Source organism: Hipposideros armiger, unplaced genomic scaffold (assembly GCF_001890085.2).
Source record: "Hipposideros armiger isolate ML-2016 unplaced genomic scaffold, ASM189008v1 scaffold_283, whole genome shotgun sequence".
NCBI classification, from domain to species: Eukaryota; Metazoa; Chordata; class Mammalia; order Chiroptera; family Hipposideridae; genus Hipposideros; species Hipposideros armiger.
In genome coordinates, this window is record NW_017731633.1 from 685458 (window position 1) to 699639 (window position 14182).

The following is a 14182-nucleotide window of genomic DNA, read 5'->3' on the forward strand; positions in this document are numbered from 1 at the left end:
GAGCGGCTGTCCAGAGGCCAGCGACTGATCTGCCTCGCCTGGGAGGAGCGCAGTGATGGTGCCAGCTTGGGCCAGTGAAGCAACGTCCTCCACAACTAGACTGAAGAACAAAACCAACAGCAACTTGTCTGTTCCCCTTTCCCGGATTCCCCAGCGCTGTTCCCATCCCCCAATTCCCCAATAAAAAAATCTAAAAAAAAAAAAAAAAAGTTCATATCCAAACGCATAATTGTAGAACATTAATTCATTTACAGATCCAGAAAATCAAATTTACAAAGTGGTTTTATTATATAAATTCAAGGATATTTTTGTGAAATTTTCAGAATTCTGATTACTAAATTAAATATAAATTCACATTTTGTTTCTTTCTACTTAGTTTATATTTATTATTTTCAAATGAAGAATATCCTTAAGCATAGATGACAAAATATTTTGAAAAAAAATTTTTTTTCTGAAGCCAGTAAGTCCCCTAAGTATTGTATAATAAAATACATTCAATTTTTACAGATATTCATTTTCCCACAGAACTGGACTTTTTGAATAAAGCTAGAAAATCACAAGACAAATTCCGTTATCAAATATAGTAAGAGCAATTTTATAGCGTTTTCTACATGTCAGCCCATTCTAAGTACTTTACATGTAACAACTCATTTAATCCTCAGCATGGCTTTAACGGGTGGGTACTATTATCCTCATTTTAAAAATAAAACTGAGGCTCACAGGTGAATTCACTTTCCCAAGGTCATATAGCTATTAATGCTTAAAAAAAAAAAAAAAAGTTGATCTCTAGTCAATGTAAGCAGGTTTCCTAAAATGTGAATGTGCGCACCCCAAAATTATCTTCTTCACCGTACGTGTGGCCTAGTGACTGCATGTACGGTGGGGCTGTCCCCAAAATGGGGAAGTGGGGGAGGCGCAGGTTAGTGGGGGAAGATACTAAGCTCAGTTTGTGATGAAGCAGAAAAATCTTTCATGCCAGAGAAACCATCAGGACATTGGGGGCTCGGATTGCTGGGTCAGTGACAATGAAACAGGCTAAGGGCTGGGGACTCTTGATTAAAACCCTGGAGTCCCTGAGTTACATCATTGGAGATGACAGCTAATGTCTTATTTGGCATTTTATTTCAAAATTTCAGCGAGAAAAAAAAATCGACAGCACTTGGGAGTTCAGGCCTGAGAACGGAGAGGTGCAGAATCAGGACCAAAGCGTATCTTTGACCTCACAAGACAGAGCAGCGGGGAGCCCAAATCTCCCCAGGCCTGAGAGGCGGAGCGATGAGCCAAGACAAGCTGGGTCTGGCCCTTATGGCTTTGGGAGTGTAGCAACCACGTGGGGGCGCCAGAGACCCAGGCGTCCCGGCCCCCGGCTTTTTATGTCATATTGCACTTCAGGTGAGTCACTGGTAGAGAAGGGAGGGTCCAGCGGGGACTAGATGCTACAGGTCGGTGGATCCGAGGGGTGGTCAAGTACAGCCCACAGCGTCACACCGGGAGCATCCACTCGTGGGCTTTTGTTCCATACTGCGGGACAACAGAGGCAGAGCATGCGAGTTAAGTCACACTGCAACTCCCAGAAGGCACTGGGGCGTCCCAGAATGAGCGCTTGCGGAGTTGCGCCCCAGGTCCTCATAGGAATTGTAGTCCACTTCCCCGAAGGCTGCCAACAATCATAGGGAGTAGGAATTGTTGCAAAGATGGCGCAGAGGCTTAAGGGAGATGTAGTTCAGCAAAGAGGAGTTATTGTAAGGCCCTGAGGGCTCTTGGAAAAAGTTGCTTTCAGCTGAGAAAGCCCAGATAGTCCAGAGTAGTATAGTTCTAGGTCCTGATGAACAGGAGTTTACAGAAGCTCACAGGAAAGGAAGCTCTAGATGAGTGCCAGGACTGGAGCCCAGAGGTTCTCAGGAAAAGGATCTCAGCTCAGACAAATGGAAATACCTCCAGAGGCTTATGAGAGGAAACAGTCCTAGGCCACAGAGGGGGCCACGATCCAGAGGCTTGTAGGAGAGATTTTTCAGGCCAAAAGGATAGCCCACGGTTCCCGGGGAATCCATGGGGAGCAGACTTTTGTGGCCAGAAAGCTGGCTGAAAGTCCTAGAGGCTCATGGGAAGGGGACTTCTCCTAATGGAAGGACACTCAGGGCGTGCAGAGGTTCAGGGAAGGGGATTTCTCAAGCCAGAGCTTCAGAGGCTGGTGGGAAAGGGTCATTGGGCCCCAAGAGGTGTTCCAGGCCCCAGAGGAAAGCCAACTCAGACCTGGGGCCCAGGTGCCAATGGGAGGGGCCATTACCACGTCCTGGGACTACTGAAGGGGAGATCCGCTGTCAGTCCCGAGGTTCATGGGACATGAACTTCTCTGGGGAACAAGCATCCAGCCCATCTCCCAGTGAGTGCACCTCACCTGGATTGCCTTCAGCTCCTTCTGGAAGCGGAGGGTAAGCTCAGGCCCATTTTCCATGGTGGGAATGTGGAGTTGCTGGGGAAGAAAGTGCCATGAGAACCGTGCTCCCATCATCTCTCCCATCCCCAGTGGCAGACCCACCTCACCTTGCCTTGGTACAAGATTCGGTGCACAGGGCAGACCTGGCAAGCGGTGCCTGAGCCAAAGACTTCCCGAATCCGTCCCTCCTCCAGTGCTCGCATAACCTCCTTCATGGTGATCTTGCGTTCTACTACCCGGAACTCACCCTGCAGGGCAAGAAACAGATATCAGCCCAGAGGGCCTCTCCCGCCCTAAGGATGGTGAAAAGACGGAGATCCCAAGGGGGAAACACACCCAGAGACATACCAGTGTGCCCCAGCCCCCGCCACAGCCTCCTGCTGCACTGGCCCCCCCAATACAGCAGTACCCCATCTCTCCCGCCACCGCAAGACCCCACGCCCTTACCCAGGTCTGAGCCAGGTCCAGCAGACTCTGTCTGACAACTCCAGGCAGGATGACACCGTCCAGCGGGGGAGTCACAAGTTCCAGCACTGAGTCAGGTGTAAGGGATGGAGGTGTTACCTCATACCCTCCCATCCTCTTAGAAGCCACCCCACCCCCATCCCTGAGACCTGCAATCTGCTAGGAATTATGGCACCATCACTTCCACCAGGGCTTGGGTTGGGTCACGGGTGGGCTCACCCCCATCCTCGTAGGTCCAGTAGATGAAGATGTTCATGGTGCCCACCTCGGTAAGCTGGTGGTCAGACCCATATAGCCAAAGGACCTGTTCACAGCCCTTCTTTTTCGCCTCCTGCTGCACAAACACTGTGGGTCCATAATTCCTGGTAGAGAACAACATGGTCAACCAGGGAAGGGAACCCCATTGTTCTCCAACATAGCCCTGGATGAATTCCATACCAGGGCTGATCCCACTCCTCCCCAATTCACAGCCCCCCCCCACCCCACCATGGTTCCCCAGTGCCCCCAGGACAGAATCCCAGGCCAGTAGGTTGGGGTCAAGGATCTAAGTGGTCCGCCCCCCTTGCCTGCCTCTTCCCACTCTCCAGATCACAGATGCATCACTGTTTCCTTTGCCGGGATCACCTTCCTCATCCAACTCTCTTTCAAAACCACCAGTGATGTTGCCTACTCTCGGAGGCTTTTCTGAACCTCCAGGCCTTCTCTGGGCTCCCCCAATAAATCGGGCTACCTTGATGATTTCCCATGTCACCTTGTTATAATACTGTCTCTCACCCAAAGCTGACCTCACCCCTCACCTGCTCACAAGCCTCCCATAGCTCCCCATCACCTCTGAGACAAGATCTTGGCCCCTCAGTCTGGTGTTCAGGGCCTCGCCTGTTCTGTACGAGGCTTCTTTTCCTTCCCTGACAACTTCTGTGACTCTGCTCCTCGTTCCTGCCCCCACACATGTGGTCCCCAGGATTAGAAATTATTTACCATCTTCTGTACCTAGGAAACTGTCTCCTTCCTACCCGTCAGACTCAGTTGAGGTGTCACCACCTTCTCGGTGAAGACTTTGAAAATGCCCCAGTCACCTCCATCAGAGCACGTGCTGCCCTGGACATTGGGGCTCCCAGGCTGATGATGGGAGCCCCTGGAAGGCATGGCCAGGATCTGACTCATCTGTGTCCCCAGCTTCACTTAACACAGGACCTGGCCCTCAGGAGAGCTCACAAGATGTCTCTGAAAGGACCTGAAAGAACTCCCAATTGCAACCACACTGCTACCCCAACACGCCCTTACCCCTGCTCTGCCTTGATCATCAACCTGGAGATCCGCCCCACTATCCTAAACCAAGGCCCCTGATGAGACAAACTTACACAGAAAGTTCACACACAGAGTGATGGGTGCTGGAGTCCCAAGGGACTATGGGAGTGAGGTGGGGAAGGGCAGGGGGTGAGCTTGGGTGTTCAGGGGAGGCTATCTGGAGGTGAGAGCAATGAACTAATTATAAAATCCATTTCTACAGGCTTCCTGGGGGCCAATCCCGGTTTCCCCACCGATCTCCACCCAACCCCTTTCTGTCTCTGAGCTGGTTTATGCATAGTACTTTGCGCCCACACACACCCCGTCCTCCACGCCACACACACACACACACACACACACACACACACACACACACACACACCATGGTGCCAATTTGCGAGCAGAGCTGTCCCCATCCATGTGAAACAGGACGGGGAGGATAATGGACATCCAAAGACACCGCCCAAAGCGCGGGCACTAGCCCTGTGTCTCTGACATCCAGTGTACCAGACGTGCGGGGTGGGGGCAGGACTACTTACCCACCCAGCTTGCAGTCGCCGACCCCACCCACCCAGGCCCGGATGAATGTCGGGTCAGCCAGGAGGGAGACAGGGTTCATGGCGTCTCCAGGGAAGTATGAGTCCACCGGACAGAGAATGACGAACAGGAGGGCTTGTGTGGAACGGCTGACACCTAGCGAGGGCTGAGACGGGCAGGAGGGGGCGTCAGAGACCCAGGAGGCCAGACCCACAGCCCCTCCCCTGACCTGGGAGTCCGGGTCCCCAGCCCTTCCCTTTAGGACACCCCCCACCCCCTGCTGTCCCCAGCCTGGTTCCCTAGCCCCACCCCATCCCCAGCCCTGCGAGTCGCTCCCACCTCGTTCCCGAGGAACGTAGGCCGCACATAGAGGCTCGCACCGATGCTGTCGGGAACCCAGTCCTTGTCCACTTCCACGAGCCGGCGGATGCACTCGAGCAACTCCACCTTGTCGAAACTCTGTACAGGATTCCGACAAGTCAGGGTTCCCTCGTGGCCCTCGCTGCACCCTGTGCCCTCCTCCGCCCAAGTGGCCAGGGCCCCTCACCGGCAGGCAGAGGCGCAGGGCTGAGCGCAGCATCCGGTCCATGTTGAGCCAGGGTCGGAAGAGGCGCACCCGCCGGTCGCTGCCTTTGAACGCCTTCATACCCTCAAAGAGCTGCGGGGAACAGGTGGGCAAGCGGCTCAGAGACCACCTCAAGGCAGTCAGGAAGAGACAGTAAGAGACACCAAGACAGACTGATACAACAAGCATAGAGATGCAGAAAGAAGCGGAGACAGACAGCTGGGGAAAGATGAACCCGCTGAGCATAGAGGAAGAGAGAGAATAGAGACACAGATACAGGGAGACAAGAGAGGGAGACACTCGAGAAAGCAAAGGACAGAGACCCAGGGACACAGGTGTAGAGAGAATGCAATGTTTAAGCCATGTTACTGGTACTATTTCTCGGGATCGATGGTGTGGAAGTTATGTTTTTAAAGAGTCCTTGTGGTTTTACAAAAACACTGAAATACCTATGGATAAAATAATACAATGTCCAGGATTTGCTTCAAAATCCTACAGAAAGAGGGAAAGAAGGGGAAGTCCAGGTGAAATGAGATGATGACCAACAGCGCTAACTGGTGAAGCAGGGTGATAGGGGTGGAGGGGAGGCCTAATCACTCTTTTAAGTTTTAAGTTTCCCACAATAAAAACAGTTTTTTTCGGGCCAGCGGAGTGGAGCGTTGGGTAAGAGTTGGCTTGGGACGCCAGCTCTGAGCAGCAGGGCCTCATTTCCATCCAACATTAGGGCCAGTGACGCTGCGCCCTCTACAGCTAAGGTGGTGAACAACAGCTAGACCTGGAGCTGGGCTGCCATGAGTCGCCGGCGACCGCGTAGGCTGCAGCCACTGTGGCAGTAGGTTGCCACGGGGTACTGTGTGTAGCCAGCAGCCAGCGTGAGCGGCCAGCAGCCGCAGTGAGCGGCCGTCCAGAAGCCGGCGACTGATCTGCCTCGCCAGAGAAGAGCGCAATGATGGTGCCAACTTGGGCCAGTGAAGCAACGTCCTCCACAACTAGACTGAAGAACAAAACGACAGCAACTTGTCTGTTCCCCTTTCCCCAATTCCCCAGCACTGTTCCCATCCCCCCAATTCCCCAATAAAAATCTTTATAAAAAAAAAAAAAAGATGGCCAACTTCATAATTAGGGGGAACGTGAAAATTAAAATTACTTTGAGATACCTTCAAAACCACTTAGGAGATTGGAGATCTAAGCCTTTAACAAGGGTCATCCAGGGTATGGGGGACATGGGTGCTGCTTGTGGGTATGGAAATTGATGCAACTTCCATACAGGTGGATGTGGCAATATTTATCACAATGACAAGCACACATACCCTTTGACCCAACAGTTCTAGAAACTGGAGAGATACATTTGCACTTAAAGGAAGTGCTGTGAATTTACTAGATTGTTTATTGAAACATTGTTTATAATAGCACAAGTGTCTAACAATCTAAGTGTCTAACAATAGGGGACAGACTACATGAGGCATTAATAGGATGGATTACTATGCATAGCAAAAAGAAGGAAAACGCTCCGCAGGGGCTACTCAACCTCCAACATGCATCAAAAGAAGAAAGCAAGATGCCAAACAGTGAGTGTACAGTCTGCTACCTCTTGTGTGTAAAGAATGGGGTGAGGGCCGGCCGAGTGGCGTGTTGGTTAAGAGCTGGCTTGGGACGCCAGCTCTGAGCAGCAGGGCCCTGGTTCAGATCCCACATGAGGGCCAGTGACACTGCCCTCTACATCTAAGATGGTGAACAACAGCTCGACCTGGAGCTGGGCTGTCTTGGGTTGCAGGCAACGGAGTGGGCTGCAGTGAAGCTGCAGTGGGCTGCCATAAGGTACCGTGAGTGGCTGGCAGTCGGTGTAAGCGGCCGGCAGCCGGCGTGAGCTGCCAAGAGCCGCTGTGCGAGGCCGTCCAGAGGCCAGCGACCAATCTGCCTCACCCGGGAAGAGCGCAAAGATAATATCAACATGGGCCAGTGAAGCAGCGTCCTCCACAACTAGACTGAAAAACAAAAGAACAGCAACTTGTCTGTGCCCCTTCCCTGATCCCCCAGTGCTGTTCCCCTCCCCCAATTCCCCAATAATATCTTAAAAAAAAAAAAGAATGGGGTGAAACAGTTACACATATCAGTGTTAATATCCAGAAAGCAGAACTCTCTGGAAGGGCATGGGAACTGGTAATGGGGGCTGCCTCTGGGGGTGGGCAGCTAGGAGGCTGGGGAACTGTGGACGTATGTTCCCTTTTTCACAGTTAGAATTTTGAACTATGAATATATGACCCATTTTTCAAAAAGGTATTAATTTTAAAAACACTCCAAATAAAAATAACTATGTTGTACACCTGAAACTAATACACTCGTAATATTGTATGCCAACTGTAATTGATAATTTTTTTTATTAAAAATGTTAAAATCCTGGGAGTTAAGGACAAAAGACAGATTAATGGTTGTCAGGAGCTGGGGCTATGGGAATGGGGAATGACTCCTTAATAGGTATTGGGGTTCGGTTTGGGGTGATAAAAAAGTTCTGGAATTAGATAGAGGTGATGGTTGTATAACATTGTGAGTGTGTTAAATGCCACTGAATTACAGACTTTAAAATGGTTAAAACGGTATACAGTTGACCCTTGAACAACGAGGCCCACTTACATGTAGCTATTTCTCAACTGGCTGCAGTGTTATGTTAGGTGTATTATCATGTATGTGTATTATTACCACGATAATAAAAAAATAACAATACATGTGGTCCGCTTATTCCACACATGCTCCAGAGTGTGGATGACATGAGAACGCGATTTTCATTCTCAGCTGGCCTCAGTTCCAAATGTGCCCTAAATGAGAAGGATGGCAAAAGCATACGTTTTGTATGCCAGGGCCTCTAAACCCCTTCATCTGCACTAAAGGAAAAGTACTGGGTCCACAGCTGGAGGACAGAGGGGTAAATAATAGTGGTTTCCAAAAACCACTTCCTGGGGACACAACTCTGACTATCCATCCTTATTATCTAAATGCTACCAAAGATGTGTTTCTCCTGCACAGAATTGATTGCTCCTAGTCAAATGTCCAGAGTAGGTGGGGAAAAGAAAACCCTTAAAATTCTGAAAAGAAAAAGAAAAACATGCCAAATGTCACAGAACCATATGCTAAGGGACAAAAATTATTCAAACTACAAACCAGCAACTCAGGAAAACTTTGCTTTCAGCCATAGCTTTAAGTCATAAACAAAATACCGCCTGGGGGGCCGGCCAAGTGGCTCAGTTGATTAAGAGTTAGCTTAAGAGCGCAAGCTCTGAGCAACAGGGCCGCCGCCGGTTTGATTCCCACATAGGCCAGTGACGTTGCGCCCGAGCTGAGCTGTCGCTGAGCTGCCTGTTGGCAGGATGGCTCAGCTGGTGTAACAACAAGGTTGCCTGTTTGATGGTGGGCTACATGCACCCGCAACTAAGACTGAACTCGGCACCTTGAGCTGAGCTGCTGCCTGGATGGCTCAGCGGATAGAGTGTGCGCTCTTAACATCAAGGCTGCTGGTTTGACTCCCGCATGGGATGGTGGCTACACCCACCTGCAATTAAGATTGAACACAGCACCTTGAGCTTAGAGGCCACAAGCTGCCAATGGGCAGCCAGATGGCGACTGGCGCCCTCCACAACGAAGATTGAAGAACAACAATTTGGCTGGTCCCCTTCCGCAATTCCCCAACACTGTTCCCCTCCCCCAATTCCCCGATAAAATCTTTAAAAAAAAAAAAGGGTATCTCTCCTTACAGGCCCCTCACCAAGCCCCGCAAAGCCAATCCACCTCCTGAGTCCCCACATGGGGACAATCTCATGGTCTACCTGGTCACTTGGGCAAACCTCTGGGCACCATCCTGGGCCCTCCCTTCAATTCTCCAGCCCAGCCTGCCAATCTCTCCTGTCCCCGAATCTCTTTGCCCTGTCCCCTCCTGTCCTATCCCCAGCTCTGGCCCCAGCTCAGGCCTCCACATCTACTGTTCTCTCCTGTCTGGACCTTTGTCCCAGCCTGGCCTCCTGGCCTCCAGTCTCCCCACCTCCAGCTCATCTTCCATGTCCTGAGAGGGGTCTCACTGTACCAGAGCTAGCCCTGCTTTGCACCTGCTCAGAGCCTCGATGGCTCCCACCGCCCTTGACAAGGTCCCTCAGTTCCTCTGTGGCTCTGATGACATCCCCGGCCTCCTTTGACACACTCCAATCCCACAATTCCCACCAAATATGCTAGGTTCTTCTTTGTACTATGTCTCTGTACTGGCTGCCTCAGAAAATGGATGATGAGTACACAGAAAAAAGAAACACACAAAAAGCAGACCCAGGGAGGTGGACCAGGCAAGAGAGATAGAGCAAAAGGGAAGCGATATAGAGAAAGACGGGGACAGAGGTCGGCTGCCATGCCACCTGCAGTGAGTAGTGGAGAGCGGAGCAGGCCGGATGCAGCGTGAGGTTCTGAAAGGGCTGGATTCGGGGCTGGCCCCAGCCCTTCTTCTCATTCCATTCCACCATCAGCATGTGGTCAGTGAATGTCTTCCCAAACACCAGGGGCTCGCTGGGGTCAGGCTTCTTACGAGGCTCCTGTGTCATTTCCAGCTGCAGGTCTGCAGCCTGAGAAAAGACAGGGGATCCCAGTGTCCTGGAATCTGGCCACAACCTCCAAACTGAAAAACTACAACTCCCATGCATCCCTGGGGCTAAGACCCGGAGAGGAGGGACCTGTGCCCCCAGAGGCTTTTGGGACATGCAGCTTCAACTCTTTCCCACAGCCTGATGGCAGGCGATTAGGCTATCCCATTGCTACCCACCTTCACCTCTGAACCCTGGACCTTTTGGAAATGCCCAAATCCAGCCCCCAGCTCCCAACTTCCTCAGTCCCAGCAGTTCAGGCCCCCAGCCCCTCTTCCTTGAGATCCAAAAGTATAGTCTCCTGCTTTCACCTTGAAGTTGGACGAGGCATATCTTCTGGGACCACACAGGAGCCAAGGGACAGGGAGAAGTTTTCGGGCCCAAATCTGGGGGTGGGGACAGAAGTAAGAAAGGTGGTGAAGCCAGGAGAGAAAGAGAGCAGAAGGCCCTGGCACCTCCTTTGCCACCTGCTGCACTTGGGAGGTCCCTCTGGCCTACTCTGCCCCAGGCTCAAGGCATTATAGACAGGGCATGTGGTCTGACTAAGTCCCTTCCCCTGTTCTGATCAGCATGCAGCAGGAGGGGATCCTGAAGGAAGGCAAGTCGCCTCCCTGCTCCTATATGGGCCATCCCTAGAAAGAGCTGAATCAGCGCCCATCCCCTCCTCCATGCTGGGGCAAAGTCAAACACAGGCACCTCCCACGGAAGGGAACTTTGGCCCCAGTCCTGAGACCAGCTCAGACAGAAGACGACGAGGGAAGGTACGCAGGTAAGTGAAGGCCTCCCTGAGGGACCCAAATCCTGATAAGAGCTAGAAAATTGGGGGACCTATAGGTCACGATCCCCCAGGACCCAGGATCTAGGCCCCCATCCCCCTCCTCCCTCAGACCCAGGAGTCTAGGTCCCCACCCTCTCCTCCCTCAGACCCAAGAGTCCAGACCTCTAGCCCCCTCCTCCTTAAGACCCAGAAGTCAAGGCCTCCAGTCTTTCCTCCCTCAGACCCTAGGAGTCCAAGTTCATATTCTTTCAAGGTATTGGATCTACTGAACTCAGATTACCTGAAGCCCCTAGCCCCACCTCTTGGACACCAGTCATCAATGGACATTGTCCAGATGAACACTTCCCTTGTGGCCCTGCCCAAAGCCAGCAGGGGAGAGCAGGTCTAGCTGTGTCCAACAGGGTGGGCTCTCCCCATTGTTCTTGGACCTCACAATGCTTCTTTCCTCAGCCTGGCAGGAAGGCAGGTGGGTCATGAGGCTCGGGGAAACAGAACAGCCTAGCCTGCTCCTGCCCTGTGAGCTGAGTGAGCTGACACTAATCAGTAAGAATGGATGTGAATGGCAGCTGTCACTAGTCAGTAGGTGAGTCATGGGGAGAGGGGGGTTGTGGGCTGCAATGTCTTAAAGTCTGGCCGATGAAGTCTGAGGCATAGCCCTGGATAGTGTGGGGCCCAAAGGATTTCTGATATGATTACAGTGTGGTTCCAACACATGGCCACTAGGTGGCGATGTGTAGCCTGCACAAGCCTGCAGCCATGCTTCTGTCCAGGAGGGAACAGGACACCCACAGTATGGAGAGTATGGACACACAGGGCGGAGACAGCCAGTATCTGGGCAAGAGAGCAGCCCTCAGAGGGAGCCAGAATGGAAAAAAATAAAAGAGAGCAAGAGAGGGAAGAGCAAGAATGAGAAAAAGATAGACACAGAAATAGAAAACACAAACTTTAAAGAATAGTAAACAAGACAAAGAGATGCCAAAATAGATATGATCATAAGGATAAAGAGAGACTGAGACAAGAGAGAAAGAAACCCATGGAAAGTAAAGCCTGGAGAAATAAAAAAAAATACCGAGGGTGGAATAAAGAGGAGAGAGAGAGAGAGAGAGAGAGAGAGAGAGAGAGAGAGTGTGTGTGAGAGAGAAGGAAAACGGAAATGTAATAGATGAAGACCAAACTTCAGGCAACAGAGCACACAGTGTACTGGAGAACCAGAGAAATAAGGAAGGACTGCAAGAGACAGACTGATGCCAAGACATGGAGTGAAACTGTTTCAGTGAAGCTTAGAGACAGGATATCCAGGAGAAAGAGGCAGAAAAACAAACCCACAAGGCAAGGAAGGTGCCGGGCACAGTGTCCAGGAGATCTGCCCTGGCCATAGAGTCTCTTGTCATACTGGAAGGACATTTCTCTAGGGGCAGGGGTCTCACCTGAGCTGAGGGAAGGTGTCACACCATAGGAATTGGGTCCAAAGGAAATTCTTAGATGGTAAATGAGCTTTGGGAACAGAGAGTAAAGGATTGGGGCTGAATTAAGACATGAGGAAGGTATACAAATTAGTAATTGTAATATGGCCTCAGGGATAGAAAAAGACAGTCCGAGGAATATAATCTATAATGTTGTAAGTATTTCTTAGGGGGCCAGATGGACCCATGTCCTTTTGGGGAGTCCACTTCATAGTCGATGTAGAGGCCTGACCACCGCATTGTATTTCTGAAACGGATGTTGAATAATACTGTATGTCAACTATAATTATATATACATATATAACCTCGGGACATGGAGTAGCGAGCGGGAACGGATTCAATGGAATTGTAATAGATAAGCATGATATCGGGGGTGGGAGGGCAATAGACGGGGGGAGGGGGGTTGTTACCTGGTGAGGGTGAAAAGGTTAACTATTGTATTGTTCTGTACACCTGAAACTAACAATAAAAAAAAAAAAGAAAAGAAAAAAAAAAGACATGAGGAAGGTTGTGTGGGTGCACAGGGCAGGGCTCTGTAATATTATGGAGCCTCCACTGTGTCTCATTACAGCTCAGGACTGTCCTCTCAACATGGTCCAGGAGTGTCACCAGCAAAGCCCAGGATTGTCTCTGTCATAGTTTAGGACTATCCTTCACACTTCAGAACTGCCCCCACATCACAGCCCAGGAAGAGTCCCCATCATAATGCAGTGCTGTCCTTGTCTCAGCCTGGGATGGTCCCTATCACAGCCCAAAACTGTCCCAGTTAAAGTCCCTAACTGTCCTTCTCACAGCCCAGGACTTATTCCTTCACATGTAGAATTGTCCCATTATAGGCCAGGACTCTCCCATCACAAACTAAAACTGTCCTTTCACTGTCCAAGACTCTCCACATCCCAAACCCAGACTGTCCCTGTTACTGCTCACGACTGTCCCACCACAATCCCCAGGAGTGTGACCATCAAAGTCCAGATTGCCCCACTCACAGCCCAGGCCTGTTTCCATCAGTCACTGAGACTCCAAAAAACTAAAAATCTGCCCTGCTATTCAACAAGCTGGGACAAGAGATAAGGTGCACAGTCAATAGGAAACACCTCTTCCAAGGTTATGCTGTAGCTGTCAAGGGTTGTAATGACGCCCTTCTTGGAGTTGTTACTATTTCCTTCCTCACTGAGAAACCTTATTCTCTAAAATCATGGACTTTCCAAAGGTCTGCTGGTTAACATATCAGTAAGAACGGACTGTCTCACTGTTGCCTGGAGTATCTCTGTCACTTGGATGAGAAACTGCCTCAATTTCCAACCCAGGTGCGGAGCTTCAGACAAGAGTTTTGGGGATCCAACAGTCCACATCTATCTAAACCTTTAGTCCCAAGAAAATAGGGCCTTAAATCCAATTCCCAGTCCAGACCTAAGGATGAACTCTGCACCTTCATCCTACCCCCTTCCCTAGAGGTCCTGGGGGCTTATCCCGGCGCGCCCCCACCAGCTGACTATTCCTTCCTTAATCCCCTCACCCAGTCCTGTGAACCTCCCATTACTGTCCCTTCCTCCAAGTTTCCTTCCTCAGACCTCCTGTCCCGGTCTCCTTCCCACCAATTACCTCCCTCCCACCCGCTACTAAAGCTCTGTGCTTTCCAAGGGGCCCCCCCTTTCCTCGGCGCCTCGCAGCGGAACCCGAGCGCCAGAGGAACAGCGCCAAGCCGGACGGGCTGCGAGCGAGTGGTCCTCCCGGAAGTGCGCCTTCCCTCGCCGTTCCCCAGCCCCCAGGCGCGGGGCCGCGAACCCACCTGTCCCACTGCAGCTGCGGCCATGGTCGGTGCGGCGGGTAACTGTTCCCGCCCGGGCCGCCGCCCGAGAGAAAGACGTTTCCGGCCCCGCCCTGTCCACGCCCCCTCCCCACCCGGCGCCCCGGGCCTCCCTAGTTACAGGGCGCCCTCGGGGAGACGGGCCCTGCTGCAAAGTGCATGCCCTGGAATGCGCGCGGCCAAGGGGAGTAAATTGAAACACACCCTCCTCCTAGGCCCCACCCAGGGTT

General features: G+C 51.4%; 1 protein-coding gene across 2 annotated transcripts; it reads right to left on the reverse strand.

Annotated features, from left to right (window-relative positions):
- Positions 1 to 1105: 1105 nt before the first annotated feature.
- Positions 1106 to 14123, reverse strand: BCAT2 (branched chain amino acid transaminase 2). 2 transcript variants are annotated; one of them, XM_019658288.1, is made up of 11 exons: positions 13935 to 14123; positions 10216 to 10290; positions 9683 to 9886; positions 5274 to 5384; positions 5066 to 5185; positions 4729 to 4892; positions 3122 to 3264; positions 2885 to 2970; positions 2545 to 2685; positions 2399 to 2473; positions 1106 to 1521 (listed from the first exon to the last, which is right to left on the reverse strand). In XM_019658288.1, the coding sequence occupies exons 1-11, from the start codon at positions 13956 to 13958 to the stop codon at positions 1483 to 1485; spliced, it is 1182 nt and encodes a 393-aa protein (XP_019513833.1). In that variant the 5' UTR covers positions 13959 to 14123; the 3' UTR covers positions 1106 to 1482. The 2 variants fall into 2 exon arrangements, with proteins under 2 accessions (XP_019513833.1, XP_019513834.1); XM_019658289.1 differs by lacking the exons at positions 9683 to 9886; positions 10216 to 10290.
- Positions 14124 to 14182: the final 59 nt, after the last annotated feature.

What these genes read in the sequence shown, in the direction of transcription:
- BCAT2 (XM_019658288.1), bottom strand. Translation starts at nt 13,958, where the DNA reads ATGGCCGCAGCTGCAGTGGGACAG. An exon ending in ATGCCTCGTCCAACTTCAAG is followed by an intron (nt 9,887 to 10,215) that starts GTGAAAGCAGGA and finishes GTCTTTTCTCAG; the next exon opens with GCTGCAGACCTGCAGCTGGA. An exon ending in AGGAGCTGAAGGCAATCCAG is followed by an intron (nt 1,522 to 2,398) that starts GTGAGGTGCACT and finishes GTTGTCCCGCAG; the next exon opens with TATGGAACAAAAGCCCACGA.